This window comes from Salvelinus fontinalis, chromosome 5, assembly GCF_029448725.1.
Source record: "Salvelinus fontinalis isolate EN_2023a chromosome 5, ASM2944872v1, whole genome shotgun sequence".
Lineage (NCBI taxonomy): Eukaryota > Metazoa > Chordata > Actinopteri > Salmoniformes > Salmonidae > Salvelinus > Salvelinus fontinalis.
Window position 1 is genome coordinate 34,737,515 of NC_074669.1, and position 15,078 is coordinate 34,752,592.

General features: G+C 41.1%; 2 protein-coding genes across 18 annotated transcripts in view; one reads left to right on the top strand and one right to left on the bottom strand.

Annotated features, from left to right (window-relative positions):
• Positions 1-4,707: 4,707 nt before the first annotated feature.
• Positions 4,708-6,703, top strand: insl5a (insulin-like 5a). Its single transcript, XM_055921925.1, has 2 exons — positions 4,708-5,053; positions 5,927-6,703. The coding sequence occupies exons 1-2, from the start codon at positions 4,876-4,878 to the stop codon at positions 6,082-6,084; spliced, it is 336 nt and encodes a 111-aa protein (XP_055777900.1). The 5' UTR covers positions 4,708-4,875; the 3' UTR covers positions 6,085-6,703.
• A 1,025-nt stretch (positions 6,704-7,728) lies between these two features.
• The window catches only part of LOC129855514 (SH3-containing GRB2-like protein 3-interacting protein 1), a 111,164-nt gene continuing 103,814 nt past the window's right edge, over positions 7,729-15,078 (bottom strand). For all 17 annotated transcript variants that reach the window (XM_055923245.1, XM_055923248.1, XM_055923250.1 and 14 more), the window contains 4 exons: positions 14,864-15,066; positions 14,562-14,626; positions 10,919-11,083; positions 7,729-10,719 (listed from right to left, as the gene is read on the bottom strand). In XM_055923245.1, coding sequence (XP_055779220.1) covers positions 10,697-10,719; positions 10,919-11,083; positions 14,562-14,626; positions 14,864-15,066 — 456 coding nt within the window. In that variant the 3' untranslated portion in view covers positions 7,729-10,696. The remainder of the gene's footprint in view (positions 10,720-10,918; positions 11,084-14,561; positions 14,627-14,863; positions 15,067-15,078) is intronic.

Consider the following 15,078-nt stretch of genomic DNA (forward strand, 5'->3'; position numbering starts at 1 on the left):
TGTTCTGATGAAGAGTAACTGAGGGTCTCTGAGTGACTGTCACACACACACACACACACACCACTCGGCCTCCCACAAGTCAGCTAATGGCTGTCATTATGTGGTTAAAGGTTTTTCCTGACATTTCAGAAAGTGTTAAAGGTCATTGTTGTGGGAGTAAAAAAAGGCTCAAACGAAGTGGAATCTAATGCTTCAGGAGCAAATGGGCAGAAAAACATAAACATCTGGTAAAGTGGACATCTGACAGAAGTCCCATGATGGTAGTAAACAGATATACCATTATGACTGTTGTCTCTCTGTGTCTACCTATCTGTTGTCTGGATCACTACCCTTGTTTCCAAATCAGTGGTTTTCATCAAAGCAGACAACTGGATTTAAAAAAAAAATTGATTTAGACTCAAATCCTTGAGTCTACTGATGCAACCGTGCGTCAATCTAATTAACATAATACACCAATCCCCATCAACATCCATCATTTTAAGCTAGAAATTGCTGGGGGTTTTGCGTGGGCTGCGTCTCAATCCACCACATCCGCCTGTCGGCCCTCCAAGTCTGCAGTGGAAAGTGACAGAGCTACAGCGCTGTTTGTCAGACCATGAGACATCCCTAAAACCGGTCTACTCATGAAAATGTCTGTAGTGTCTGAACTGTTTGGCCTACTAAGGATGGGACTCTCACAAACGATAGTGTTCTCTGTTTTGCTCCACAACCCCCCCCCCCCCCCCAAAAAAAAAGTTTGTACACACCTACTCATTCAAGGGTTTTTTATTTTTACTATTTTGTACTATTTTGAAGACATCAAAACTATGAAATAACACATATGGAATCGTGTAGTAAGTGTTAAACAAATCAATATATTTGAGATTTGAGATTCTTCAAAGTAGCAACCCTTTGCCTTGATGACAGCTTTGCACACATTTTCTCAACCAGCTTCATGAGGTAGTCACCTGGAATGCATTTCAATAACAGGTGTGCCTTGTTAAAAGTTCATTTGTGGAATTTATTTCCTTCTTAATACGTTTGAAACAATGTTGTGACAAGGTAGGGGTGGTATACAGAAGATAGCCCTATTTGGTAAAAGACCAAGTCTGTATTATGGCAAGAAAAGCTCAAATAAGCAAAGAGAAATGTAATTTAAAACATGAAGGTCAGTCAATGCGGAACATTTGTGCAGTTGCAAAAACCATCAAACGCTATGATGAAACAGGCTCTCATGAGGACTGCCACAAGAAAGGAAGACCCAGAGTTACCTCTGATGCAGAGGATAAGTTCATTAGAGTTAACTGCACCTCAGAATGCAGCCCAAATAAATGCTTCACAGAGTTCAAGTAACAGACACATCTCAACATCAACTGTTCAGAGGAGACTGCATGAATCAGGCCTTCATGGTCGAATTGCTGCAAAGAAACTACTACTAAAGGACACCAATAAGAAGAAGAGACTTGCTTGGGCCAAGAAACATGAGCAATGGAAATTAGACCGGTGGAAATCTGTCCTTTGGTCTGAGATTTTTGGTTCCAACTGTCATGTCTTTGTGAGATGCAGAGTAGCTGAACGGATTATCTCTGCATGTGTGGTTCTCACCGTGAAGCATGAAGAAGGAGGTATGATGGTGTGGGGGTGCTTTGCTGGTGACACTGTCTGTGATTTATTTAGAATTCAAGGCACACTTAACCAGCATGGCTACCACAGCATTCTGCAGCGATACGCCATCCCATCTGGTTTGCGATTAGTGGAAATATCATTTGTTTTTCAACAGGACAATGACCCAACACACCTCCAGGCTGTGTAAGGGCTATTTGACCAAGAAGGAGAGTGATGGTGCTACATCAGATGACCTGGCCTCCACAATCAACCGACCACAACTCAATTGAGATGGTTTGGGAGGAGTTGGACCTCAGAGTGAAAGAAAAGCAGCCAACAAGTGCTCAGCATATGTGGGAACTCCTTCAAGAGTGTTGGAAAAGCATTCCAGGTGAAGCTGGTTGAGAGAATGCCAAGAGTGTGCAAAGCTGTCATCAAAGCAAAGGGTGGCTACTTTGAAGAATCAATATATTGATTTGTTTAACACTTTTTTGGTTACTACATGGTACTACATGGTACATGGTACAGTACATGGTACTGTACCTGTACATGGTACAGTACATGGTACTGGTACTGTAGATATGCCTCTTGTCCATGTAATCAATTAACAAAGCAACTCACTGATTAGCTTGATTGAGTAATTGGTGCATCCTATGTGTTACATAATTGTTGATTTATGTATTACATAGTTGATTTATTGGGAGCCTGTCAATTACTTATCAAACAAGAGCTTATTGTGTTGTTGAGTACTTGGGTTTTTATGAGCTGTGATGTAAAACCAGAGACCATTGCGAATAGTACAATGAATATTGATCAAGACCAGCTCTTACTTTTACATAACAGAAAAAAAAGATTTACAACGTTACAGCAAAGTGTAAATGAAAACATTTTGTAATACCTTGATGTTCTTATTGGAGAAAAACAGAAAATGCATCTTATTCAGATTAGATATAATTTGCATAATCAGATCTTGTGGAAGTGTGTAAAGTGTACACACCCCTTGCACAGTCTTCACATTTTTCTGCCTTAAAATTAAATCAAAACATTTATTACATTTGTTTCTACCAATGTACACAACCTACTCCACATTTCAAAAAGGAAGGAATATTTTTTGATCATTTCCAAATTAATAATAATAAAAAAAAGAAGACGTCTTCACACCCCAGAAATAATACTTGGTGAAAGCACCTTTGGCAGCCATTACAGCTGTGAATAATTTTTTAAGAAGATTCTACGTACTTTGCACAACTCTTAGGGAAACAATGTTGTCTGTATTTTCAAGTGTTGTGGTTGCAGCATCATGTTATGGGTATGCTTGTCACCGGCAGGGACTGGGGAGTTTGTCATGATCATGATCTATTGTTTTTGTCAAAATTGCTCAAGCTCAGTAAATTTGGTTGGGAGTCATTAAAGGACAGCATTATTCAAACCTTGTCTCTGGACCATTCAGGAACACTTAACGCCTATTGGCATAAAAACATTTCTAATTGTCCCGCTGAAAAATAAAACCCTATCCCAGGGTTAGGTATTCAGAAAACTGAGGCAGGTTTTCCTCTAACTTTTTGTCTGCTCCTTTCATATTTATTTTGATCATGACAAACTCCCCAGTCCCTGACAGTGACAAGCATACCCATAACATGATGCTGCAACCACAACACTTGAAAATACAGACAACATTGCTTTCACTCCACATTACTGGCCTGTATGACAAAGTGAAAAGAAGGAAGCCTGTGTTGAAAAATCCACTCCAAATCATCAATTTGGTTGGCAACAAGGCCGTAATACTGCAAGTCAACACGGCAAAGAGGTTAACTTTTTGGCCTAAATTAAAAACTTCAGGTTTGGGTTAAATCCAATATAACACAGCAGAGTGAAACCCCTCTGTATTTTCAAGTATTGTGGTGGCACCATCATGTTATGGGTATGCTTGTCACCAGCAGGGACTGGAGAGTTTGTCATGATCAAAAGAAATATGGAAGGAGCTAAGTCCAGGTAGAAAGTTAGAGGAAACCCTGCCCCAGTCTTCTTAATACCTAACCTTGGGATAGATTTGTATTTGTCAATGAGACAATTAGACCATTTTTGCCAAAGACACATGAGAATGGATTTACAATCGGCGTTGAGTGTTTTCTGAATTGTCCAGTATCATTCCTGAAAATCAGAGACAAGGTTTGAATAGTGCTGTCTATCAATGACTCCCAACCAAATTTTCTGAGCTTGAGTAATATATATATTTTTATATATGTAAATGTTGCCCTAAGAGTTATTTTTCAAAATGATTCACAGCTGTTATCGCTGCCAAAGGTGCTTCCAACAAGTATTAACTCTGGGGTGGGAAGAAATGCAATCAAGACATCTTTTGTTTTGTTATTTGTAGTTAAATAGGAACATTTTCTATAACATTTATTTCACTTTGAAAATGTGGAGTAGGTTGTGTAGATCGGTAAATAAAAAAATTAAAATGTATTCCCTTTTGAGATAAACATTTGAAGACATAAAAATATGTATACCGTGCAAGGGGTGTGAAGACTCCCTAGCGACTGTACATCTATTCATTCAAAGAATATCAGGGGTGAATTTTCTGTCAACTAACGAGGAAACTACCCTTGAGGGAACCACTAATGTCATGCCATGATGTAATTTCACATAATAGAACACTAAAACTAGAACAGCATTTACACTTTCCCTTCAGTTTGGGACATTTAACTTCTGTGATGGGAAGGTTAAATGTCTGACAAAAACACTATAAACACATGAGCCATCTGTTTGGCTGGGGGTTATCCCAACATGTGACTGAATTAGCTGTGCTTTAAAGGGAAGGTCACTGCAATCAACTCGTTAAAGTGGAGAGGTAGAGAGAGCACCCTCCGCCCCTCTGGACAGGTAATCTGATTGTAGATTGGGGCAGTAAAGAACTGATTACCTGATGGGACTCACTCTCAGTCAGATCACAATTGGTGATGGTGGACATGACCGGAAACATAAAATAATTTGACTGGAAGAGACCATGCAGGGTGGGGGCGAGGAAAGAGAGATAGTGTGGATGAGGTGGGGAAGGGAATGGAGATGGGGGGGTGCACTGATGAGCTGAAAGGAGGATGGTATATATAGGAGGAAGTGCACGCCTTGGTCCAGAGATAAAACCACTGTGTTATCCCCTCAGCAAGAGAGAAACACAGAGACAAGAAGAAATAAGAGAACGAAGTAGACCAGAGAGACAATCCGTGTGCGGTCGAACACAGATACACACACCCTCACAGTGACCCACAGATATCAATCCAGCCAGCCGTGATGCGTGTGTTGCCAGTAATACTGCCCCTGCTGCTGTGTGTGGCAGTGGGGTTGAGCCAGGTGAGGGCGGAGGTGAGCTTAGTGAAGATGTGTGGCAGAGAGTTTCTCAGGGCCGTCGTCTACACCTGTGGAGGCTCCCGCTGGAGACGGCTTCTCAACGAACCGGAGCAACTGGAGGGTGAGTTACCCATCTCTACCTTCTACTTTAAACCTCTGTTAAATCTGTTACTTTTTCACTTTTTCCTCCTGACTACTTTTCCATGTTACCCCTTTTTTTACATGCTTAGGTTTACAGACCTGATTATCCATTTCTGATCCATATCCTCCTACTTACACTTCTTTAAACGTATTTAATGTAGTATCGTCACTTAAACTCGGATTCCCACTCACATCACTGACAGTTTACGTCAGGAGTTGTTCCACTTGATTAACAGAATTACATAAATTGACCAGACAATGTATCTGTGAGTCAGTGATGGGGTCTGTCTGCAGTGATGTACAGTGACGCTGCTCCAGTGTGGTGTGCAGTCAGGAAGGCAGGAAGTTGATCCTCTGGCTGGGTCATGGAGGTCTGTTACGCTGTACTGTCCTCTGGAACATTCAAACCCAGTGGAACCCGGGTCTCCTCATCTGATTGTGATGCTGATCCTATCAGGGTCAGCCAGCATGTTCCTACTGGACAGACAGCAGCAGGCTAACCCAGTTAGCATATTAGCCAGTTAGAGGAACAGATTCTGGACAAGACAGATAGCACCAGCAAAACCTGTACAATAATTTAGGGGTTTCCTCATTTGGCAGGACCATGTATAGCAATTACACTGGTAAACATAGACTGCATATAAAATATCATTCACAGACAATCAGCAAGCAGTGAGAGAGAAAATATATTTTTGGTTTGGATAACATATTTTAGTTGACTGCTTTCATTATTGAATAGGTGTTTTTATAAAGCAAGATGGAGTTATGGTATGAAATACCTGAACTCATATTAGACTGTAATAACATGTTATTTTACGTGATAATTAATGATATTGATCAATGTCATGTGCAGGTTTGGCAAATGGGGAGCTGCAGCAGAGCAGCCTGGAGGACCTGAAGGCCAGCCTGGGGTCAGAGTTCAGCAGACGGGACCTGAACCTGAACCACATGCTGACCACCGTGTGCTGCAAAGTGGGCTGCAAGAAGAGTGACCTCGCATATCTCTGTTGAGACCTGCGGGTCTTTGTGGTTAACTTCTCACCCCCTCTTAAACAGACTTGCTCTCCTCCTATCCAAACCTGTCTTACCTTCTTCACGAAAAACAGAAATAGGGTGCATTTGTTTTATCTCACCCTGTGCCCCAGTGTCACTATACGACATTGGAATGGTCTAAAATGTGCAAACTCCGCTCACCCGGTGAGGTAAAGCCAATGCATCCATAAGAGAAAAAAAAAGAATGTGAGGTTTTATATTATATCCTCAACTGTTTCAGCCAATTCACAATACTTGCACAGAACAATCAAAAATAGATGTATGAAATCAGAGCTTAATAAAGACAGAGCTTTTTAGCTAGTTGTTGTCATAGATTTAGTACATAGTGGTTGAGGGGACTTTTACTTGACGTGCCTGTGTGTGTGGATTACAAAGAGGAACTTTTCTCCTGTCATAGTTTGTATCGCATGAGGTTTATGCACAGGATGGAAACCAGCCTCTGTTAAATGTGTCAATGATGAGAGAGTTAAGAACCAACGCTGAATTCAGGGACTTTCACGTAACTTTTTGAAGACTAGTCCTGATCGTACCATATATCTTTCTAGCCCTAGTCTAATAAATGTTCTTACATATTGGACATGCATGGGAGTGTGATCCTTTTATTTCTCTGTTACGTGACAGTGTGAAGCTTTAATTCACGGTGGATTATTGAAACGCTTTGATCATTTTTGACTCACTGCATTCTTTCATTACATGCTGTTAGTCATAAGCTCATCTCCATCTATCTTAAAAAGAACAGTCTGCGGTTGCTACATCATTTTTTTGTTATGCCTCATGAACATAGTTCAACTGTCATACCCCATCAGAATCCAAAACGGAAGATTGTAAACAAAGTAAATGTATAGCTTTAAAACATTATTAGAACTATAATGTTGATATTGTGGATGGTCAGTCCTTGAAACTGCCTCAGTCTATGAATTTGAGGGATGACATTTTTGTAAGCTCACATTTCATCCTCTGGGAGAAGATGATCTGAATGTTTGGCAGAGGAAATACACTGAATGTACAAAACATTTCCATGACAGACTGACCAGGTGATGCTATGATCCCTTATTGATGTCACAGATTAAATCCACTTTAATCAGTGTAGATGAAGGGGAGGAGACAGGTTAAAGAAGGATTTTTAAGCCTGACGACAACTGAGACATGGATTGTGTATATGTCCCATTCAAAGGGTGAATGGGCAAAACTAAATATGTAAGTTATTTTGAACTGGGTATGGTAGTAGGTGCCAGGCGCACCGGTTTGAGTGCGTCAAGAACTGCAATGCTGCTGGGTTTTTCACGCTGAACCGTTTCCTGTGTCTATCGAAAATGGTCCCCCACCCAAACGACATCCAGCCAATTTAACACAACGGTGGGAAGCATTGAAGTCAACATAGGCCAGCATCCCTGTGGAACTCTTTCGACAACTTGTAGAGTCCATGTCCTGACGAATTGAGGCTGTTCTGGGGGTAAAAGAGGGTGCAACTCAATATTAGGAAGTCCAGAACTCTAATTCTTCCTAGACAAGTCACAACCATTAAGGTTATTGAAAGGAAATCAATTGTAATCCATACTGAATTGAACCAAAATAACAGAATGCAAACAAATTGAGCAAACATAATTGATACACCTACTTTATTTCCAAGAAAACTGACAATGATTGAAAATCTTGATAGCAGAGTAGGTCATCCTGCATACGTTAATAACATTTCATTAGTACGGTACATTACATTAAACAATTGCATATTCAGTATCCTGTGCATTGGATAACACAAATAGATGAAATAACAAATATATCCATAGAAATATAAACGAAGCAAACAGAAATATATACAGGACATTGAATTAAACTACAAGGCTAATCATATGACAGCAACATCTCCGTTTGACATCCCTCATAGCGCACAATCATAAACCGCTGCTTATTCGCAGGAAGGCTTAAAAGACGACGTAATTACAGCCAACCTCGATGTGCTGTGCCGTACATCAGAACTCAAAATGGGTGGAGGACATATCGAATAAACTGCATTCGAGAGGTGAAAAACACCTCCGTTGTGAGTTGCAAAGAGAAAAGAGAGCTCCGTACACGTGTGTCCAGCTCATAACTTTTATTGGTTTTTGGAAAGAAGCAAACTAAGTTTCCCCATCAGTTCCTCTTCACATCGTCTGGACAAACACAGCTTGCACAGGTGATTGATAAAGAGTACAGAACCCAAAGCAGTCTGGCTTAGCAAGCCACACAGAGACACTCCCTGCTCTGGTCTTCAGTTCTCACATTTAACAAAACAGGTCATAGCGTTGGTTGGTGGAGCACTTCACTTCAGGACTATACCGCAACTGTATGTAGACGTACATTATATTATCCATGCCGGAAAACTTCGCTTGAACCCTTGTTCCTAAACTGCTATACAGAGAGCCCGCACCACACCATTCATTAATGCCTTACATAGAAATGCCTACTTTATGTTCAGACAACATGCAATCAACATGTAATCACAGCGCAACACCCTCTAAGACACTTCTGTGGCACTTCTATGACAGGCATATCAATGGTGCCATGTAGCTTCATGAAGCACAGATATTATTTTTTTGACATAGTTGCGATGCCTACACGAGGAGACGTCTTAAGTTAAATGTCGTCACACACATTTTTGTTCTCTATGTTGAATATCAGAGCATTCAGGGAGTTTATAACATTATCAGCAGTGCTCTTCAAACGAAACAAGATTTTTTTTGTGTCAGTTTTAATAATATTCAGCTTATTTCTCACTCTTATAGAGGACTGTCTGGAGTACACGCATAAATACAAAAAGCGTTTTGGTTATCTAACCTCCCTCCAAAAACCTCGTCACCATGTCATCTCACAGAGACCGTTACCATTATGCAAAATAAAGCCATGGATTCAAGCGCTGGTTGGTTTGATCTGAAGGGGAGTGTTCATGCTGTTTGATGCAGAATAATATCCATTCAGGGGGTTTCAGGTAGGTAGGAACACATCGCGGCGAATGGAAATAGGGCCTAAAATGGTCAAAAGCTGACTGACGATCCATGGTTATAAAGCATAAAGCATGACGTACGCATCCAGGTAGTTATTCATCTTGTTTTTTTTCTTGTCATTTATACCCCCTCCCACCCAATGCCCATATATAGCTCAAATTGTCTGTTGCACTTGAGTTTAAAAAAATTATATCTCAAATAAATTCCAAAATTATACCTTATACATTATACTGTACACAGGTTACCCAACTACACAGATAACAAAAAAAGATCATTCAAATATGTATACCTTTAAGGATTCTAAATTGTGATACCATCAAATTATATTCATATACAGAATCACATACTTTATACAATAAATCATTATCATCAATAAATAAAAATAGAATGCTGTAATGTACTCTGAAGTAAGTCTGCCACTGCTGTCTCAGGAACAACAAAGGCTATTTGACAATACACGGAAAACACCAAAACGCCCTTTAAGATATATATATATTATCAATTCAAAATGACACTTTGTACAGGTTTTTCTAAAGGGAAACGTCTTATATTTGTTTTATATTGCAACCAGGAATTGACTTATTGTTGCAGCTGCCCAACTACTCAGGACTTATGAGAATTATGAGAGTAAATGTTTCAACCGGGTATTAAATCAGTGCATTCAAAGAAGGGAGCGGAGGAGTGTGGTGGTGAATTACATCATCAAAATAAACGATGTCCTTTGACCCTGTTGTGCCTGTGTAGAGGGCATGCTAACAAATCAACTTTTAAAGCCAACCGTATAAAAACTCCATTACCCAGAATTCTATGGTAGCTCTAACTGTGTCCAATCACAGGCATGCGAGAGGCAGCATGAGGAAGAACTAGCCCCTCTGTTAAGCCAGAGATCTGTATATTATGACGAGATACTCAGGTCTCCGCCCTAACATTGGGAGTCGTTGTCCCAAAGGCAGGCGACAAAGCTTTAGTCCAAAAAAAGCCCAAACACACTGGGCTTATTTTGAAAATATTTTGGCGAGAGCCAAACCTCTCACATCATGGTGCGCCTATTCATCTATAGTTCAAGCAATGACACAACCAAGCAGTCTTCTTTTTCATGCATCCTCATCCTCTCTTAGCATAACATCTTTGTTAATGCGTCAAAAATAAATAGTGTTTCGTTCACCATTGAAACCGTGGGTTTCTGGTTGCGTTGCGGTTGATTAGCTAGGCAGCTGCGTTAAGGGTTAAACAACACCACATCTTGGAGAGGGGAGGGAGACAGAGGCATGTAGCTTTAGAGAGGGTAAACCTGGGATGGGTGTCTATAACTGCAGCAATACAGATGTTCTGAAATGAATACATTTTTACAAATACAATAATTACACCTTTAAAACTGTCCACAACGCTAAATGCAAGTTATACAATACTGCTGGGTACAGTAGGCTGTGTGGCCTGGGCCTGTCTATCTCGCGGGTTTAGAAAGGAGTGTTTGTCTGTCTGTAGGGAGGTGGTGGTGTGGTAGGTTTCCATTACTCAGTAGAAGTCCATTGAGATGATGACGTTCAGTGTATTTGTTCAGTAGTGTTGTGCAGTAGTAGAGTGGAGTATCAGTTGTCTGCCAAGTATTTTCCTGAAAATGACAAACATGCTTAGATTACTATACGTTCGAATGCTTTTGTGCGAACAGAAACCGACACGAAGTAGCGAATCCAAAACATATTGCATGTTAATATTGTATTACAACAGCGTAGTATGACAAATGAACACACGTATTCGAGTTGGCGATTCAGTGATACTACTATTCCATTGTTTAGGACAGGGTCTCTCACCTGCTGCGAACCTCTTCTTGACGAGTGAGAAGCGGTACCCGGGCCCTGCCAGCTCTATATCACAGCCTGACAGAGTGCTGCCCTCACTGGTGAACTGGACCGCCAGGGAAGAGGGCTTACTGGGACCCTCCGACAGCTGGAACCGTGCCAACAGTGAGCCAACGCCTGGGGACGCACAGCGAGAGGGACACCGGCTCAACGTGACAGCCATAAAAAGCAAATGTCTTCATCAGTATGCTAGGAGTTGTAGCACTTTTGAGTTTGGGAGACAACGCGTTACAAATACAATGCTTTATTATTATTATTATATGCACAGACATCTCAAACACACAAGTGCAACTCCACAGCACACAGTAGCATATCATGACTGTAGTTTGTCTGTTCCTTTTCTATTAGCTGATCGACTGTGTGTGGAACCCTCTCCTGCCTGAAGGGGGCATCAGTGAGCTCAGCCTCAGTGAGTTCATGTAAATGGGGAAACTGCATGTCATACAGTAATTCTATAAGGTCATACATAGATAATGACATTCAAAATAATGTATCCATCTCTGGACCTCTACAAGTCTAAGCCATGGAATTGTTTTGAGATGGTCATACCATGGATCATTTGCTATTTGATTTAGAATTTTAGGGCCCCTATAGGTATCCCCCCAAAATATATATATAACTAAAATGTTAGCAAATATTGTATTTGGCCTTTACTAAAAAAAGAAAAGAGTTAAGAAATAAATCATATGGATTAAGGTTTTGAAGTGTCTGTCCTATATCTAGGAGATATAATAAAGCTCAGGGAAAATGTTGTTTTTTTTGGACCCCTTGTTTTTTGGGGCACAAAACTATCTCCATACTCCCATTCATTTGTATGAGTTACCTTCAGACGAGTCCCGCGACACTTGTGGGGGTCGTAAAGCAAAACAGAGAACACCATTGTGTTCGTGAGAGTCATATTCGTTTGTAGCCTAAACGGTTCGGATGCTACAGACTTTTTCGTGAGAAGATAGATTTATTTTCGGGATGTCTCATGGTCTGACAAACACCCCTGTATAGTAGCTCAGCCACCTTCCACTGCAGATATCTCTAGCTAAAACTGATGGAATTTGATGGGGGATTTGTGTATTATGTTACTTAGATTGATGCACAGGTGTGTCAATAGACGCTTACGCAAGGTGCAAATTGCGAGAGAGCCAGGGGAGGCTCAGCTCCCCTGAATGAGAGGTTAGCTCCCCTAAATGCATTCTCCTATTTGTTTCAAATGTGGTGTTAAATATGTTTTACAGTGGTAAATATGAAAATAAAAGCTTCCAAATGAAACGCACCTCTATGTCATGGTTCAAACTGTTTATTTACATGTGGCAGCGTTGTCCACTCAGTAGTGTGGAATTTTAGCCTCAGCTGAGCTCCTTTACGTGTAGATTTTCCTCCGTACTTCCTAATTTTCGCCATTTGTTTGCCACGTCCTTGATAAAAATAGCCTATGCCTCCTCATTGTTTGTTTTGTCAGTCAGCTATTTAGAGCTCATTGCTTCGTTTTTCAGGCTGCGCGGGGGGGGGTACGTACTGTTGTTCTCCGTGTCATCCGTGAACCCCCCCCGGATCAGCTGATGGTCAACAATGTCACTAGACAACAAGCTTACAGCTAGACACCAATGTGCATCCATTCCATCCAACAAGTAGGCCAGGGTTTCCTAAACTCTGTTCTCGGGACACCAATGGGGTGAATGTTTTGTTTTTTCCCTAGCACTACACAGCTGATTCAAATAATCAACTAATCATCAAGCTTTGATCGTTTGAATCAGCTGTGTCGTGTTAGGGCAAAAAACTAAATGTGCAGCCCTTGGGGAAACCCTGAAGTAGGGTATACGTTAATGACAGTAGGCCTATAAGATGACTCCTTCAGTTAGAAGAGGAACAATGTTATTCCTCTCGATTCTTTCCCCCCTCTCGATTTTGCAATGGCATAGGCCTACATTTGGGATTTGTGTGCCCATGAGAACTGTTTTCACGGTTTAACATAATGAAACGTTACGTTGGCATAGTAACACTTCCAGTGCATTTTCAGATCTCCCCAAGATCCAGGAATCTTACAGGGTTTAGGTGAAATGTTCTAATTAAATTGTCAAAAGCGTAATAAGTACAAATAACGCTGTCATAAATGTCATTCATGTAAGGAAAGACAGGTAGTGTTTTATGTCACACCATCTGAAAAGACTCCAAGCATTAACTCAGGAATTATGGACAACTCATGAACTAGGGTGTAAACATGTTTTGATTCAAATGTATGTATTATATTGAATGTAGGCCACCTGTTCTGCGTGTGTTCATGTGTGTAAAATTGCCTCGGCTGAGAGATTAGGCTGCCAGCAGTGGTGTAAGCCGAGTGGAGGGTAAACGAGTAAATGCCGTTTAACCATCTTTTTCAGAAAAACGCATTAAAAGTGTAGGAAACGTTACCTTTTTTCACCACGACCGCTAATCACAGTTTACCCACTTTTTTTTTTTTTTACCACTACATCACTGGCTACCGGTAGCCCTATTAGAAGTTCATGGTCATACACATTGTAGCGTAGTCTAGTAAATTGACTAGGTGTGTAATGGTGACAATCCAGTGCCGGGGTAGTTTCAGCCCCATTTCAGGTATCCCGACTGTTCAGGCTACAAAACGGTACATTTGTCAGCAACACGCATCAATTAATGTAGACCTAATCGATGGCAATCGCTGAATGTCATTAGGGACACTTTTTTGGTGTTTTGTAACAGATGACTATTTCCATTCATCACTTGGCGCGAGTATACACGCAGTTTGGATGCTGGAATGGCCAAACATGTACAGGTAGCCTACATTTTGAAATTGACTGGTTGTGTCATTCCACATTAAAAGGTAACTCATTCTTATCTTTTAAAGGACGTCTTTATTATTAGTCCCCTTTAAAAAGAATTGTGGACGCCCCCCGAAATGTCATGGTGTAATTCGCACTCTGTTCATAAGGATTTTAATTCCTAAACATACACCCCAAATAAAGTTAGTTATGCAAAGCCATGCTAAGATAGTAAGTATTAGAGCCTGCTATTGGCACAAGATTAGTACATTAGTGGAAACAAGGATAACACACTGTGTTCAAAATATTAGGAACACCTTATTGAGTTGCACCTGCTTCTGTCCTCAGAACAGCCTTAATTTGTCAGGGCATGGACTCTACAAGGTTTCAAAAGCGTTCCACATGGATACTGGCCTATGTTGACTCCAATGCTTCCCACAGTTGTGTCAAGTTGGCTGGATGCCCTTTGGGTGGTGGACCATTCTTGATACACACGGGAAACAGTTCTTGACACACTCAAACTGGTGCACCTGGCACCTACTACCATAGGCACTTCAATCTTTTGTCTTGCCCTTTCACTCTCTGAATGGCACACATACACAATCCATGTCTGAAAGCTTAAAAATCCTTACTTAACCTGTCTCCTCCCCTTCATCTACACTGATTGAAGTGGATTTAACAAGTAACATCAATAAGGGATCAGAGCTTTCACCTGGATTCGCCTGATCAGTCTGTCATGGAAAGAGCAGGTGTTCCTAATGTTTTGTACACTCAGTGTATGATATTAGTGATTTCTCCTGGGCTTTGGTGTAAACAAGGTTATTTACCTCCATTTTCAGATTTCTGGGAAATATCAGGAATCTTCCACAGGATTCTCTTCTGCTCTGCGTTCCTGGAAGAACAGAATCAAACGTAATCTGTTACTCTTTAAAAGCCAGGAATAGGTTTAATCTGGGTTTGGGAAACTGGCTTTTTCAAACTTGCAAAATTGCTGTCTTCAGCACAGGGCTGAGCCATAGAGTCATGGGCTGTCTCCGGCTGGTGCAGCCTTCTACTTTTAATGATCAAATAAATTCCACAGAAACGTATTGGATATGGTTCTGACATACAGTATACTCCTCTGTCTTACCATGCGGCGGGGGGAAGCACAGCCTGTAGCTTGGTGACCCCTCCGTCCACGTGGATCAGGAACTGGACGTTGTTGAGAGCCACGGGTGTTGTCATGGCGCTGCCGTTGTATTTGTAGTCTATTCGGAGGTCCGTGCTGGTGGGCACACACCGCCAACTGGCCGCCAGGTTCAGGGGGGTCGAAATGAGGCCCTGCGCTGATACCTGCCCACACAA

Excerpts from the sequence above, each read along its gene's own strand:
- insl5a (XM_055921925.1), top strand. The coding sequence starts at position 4,876 with ATGCGTGTGTTGCCAGTAATACTGCCCCTGCTGCTGTGTGTGGCAGTG. Across the intron at positions 5,054-5,926 it reads CGAACCGGAGCAACTGGAGG|GTTTGGCAAATGGGGAGCTG; the intron begins GTGAGTTACCCA and ends TGTCATGTGCAG.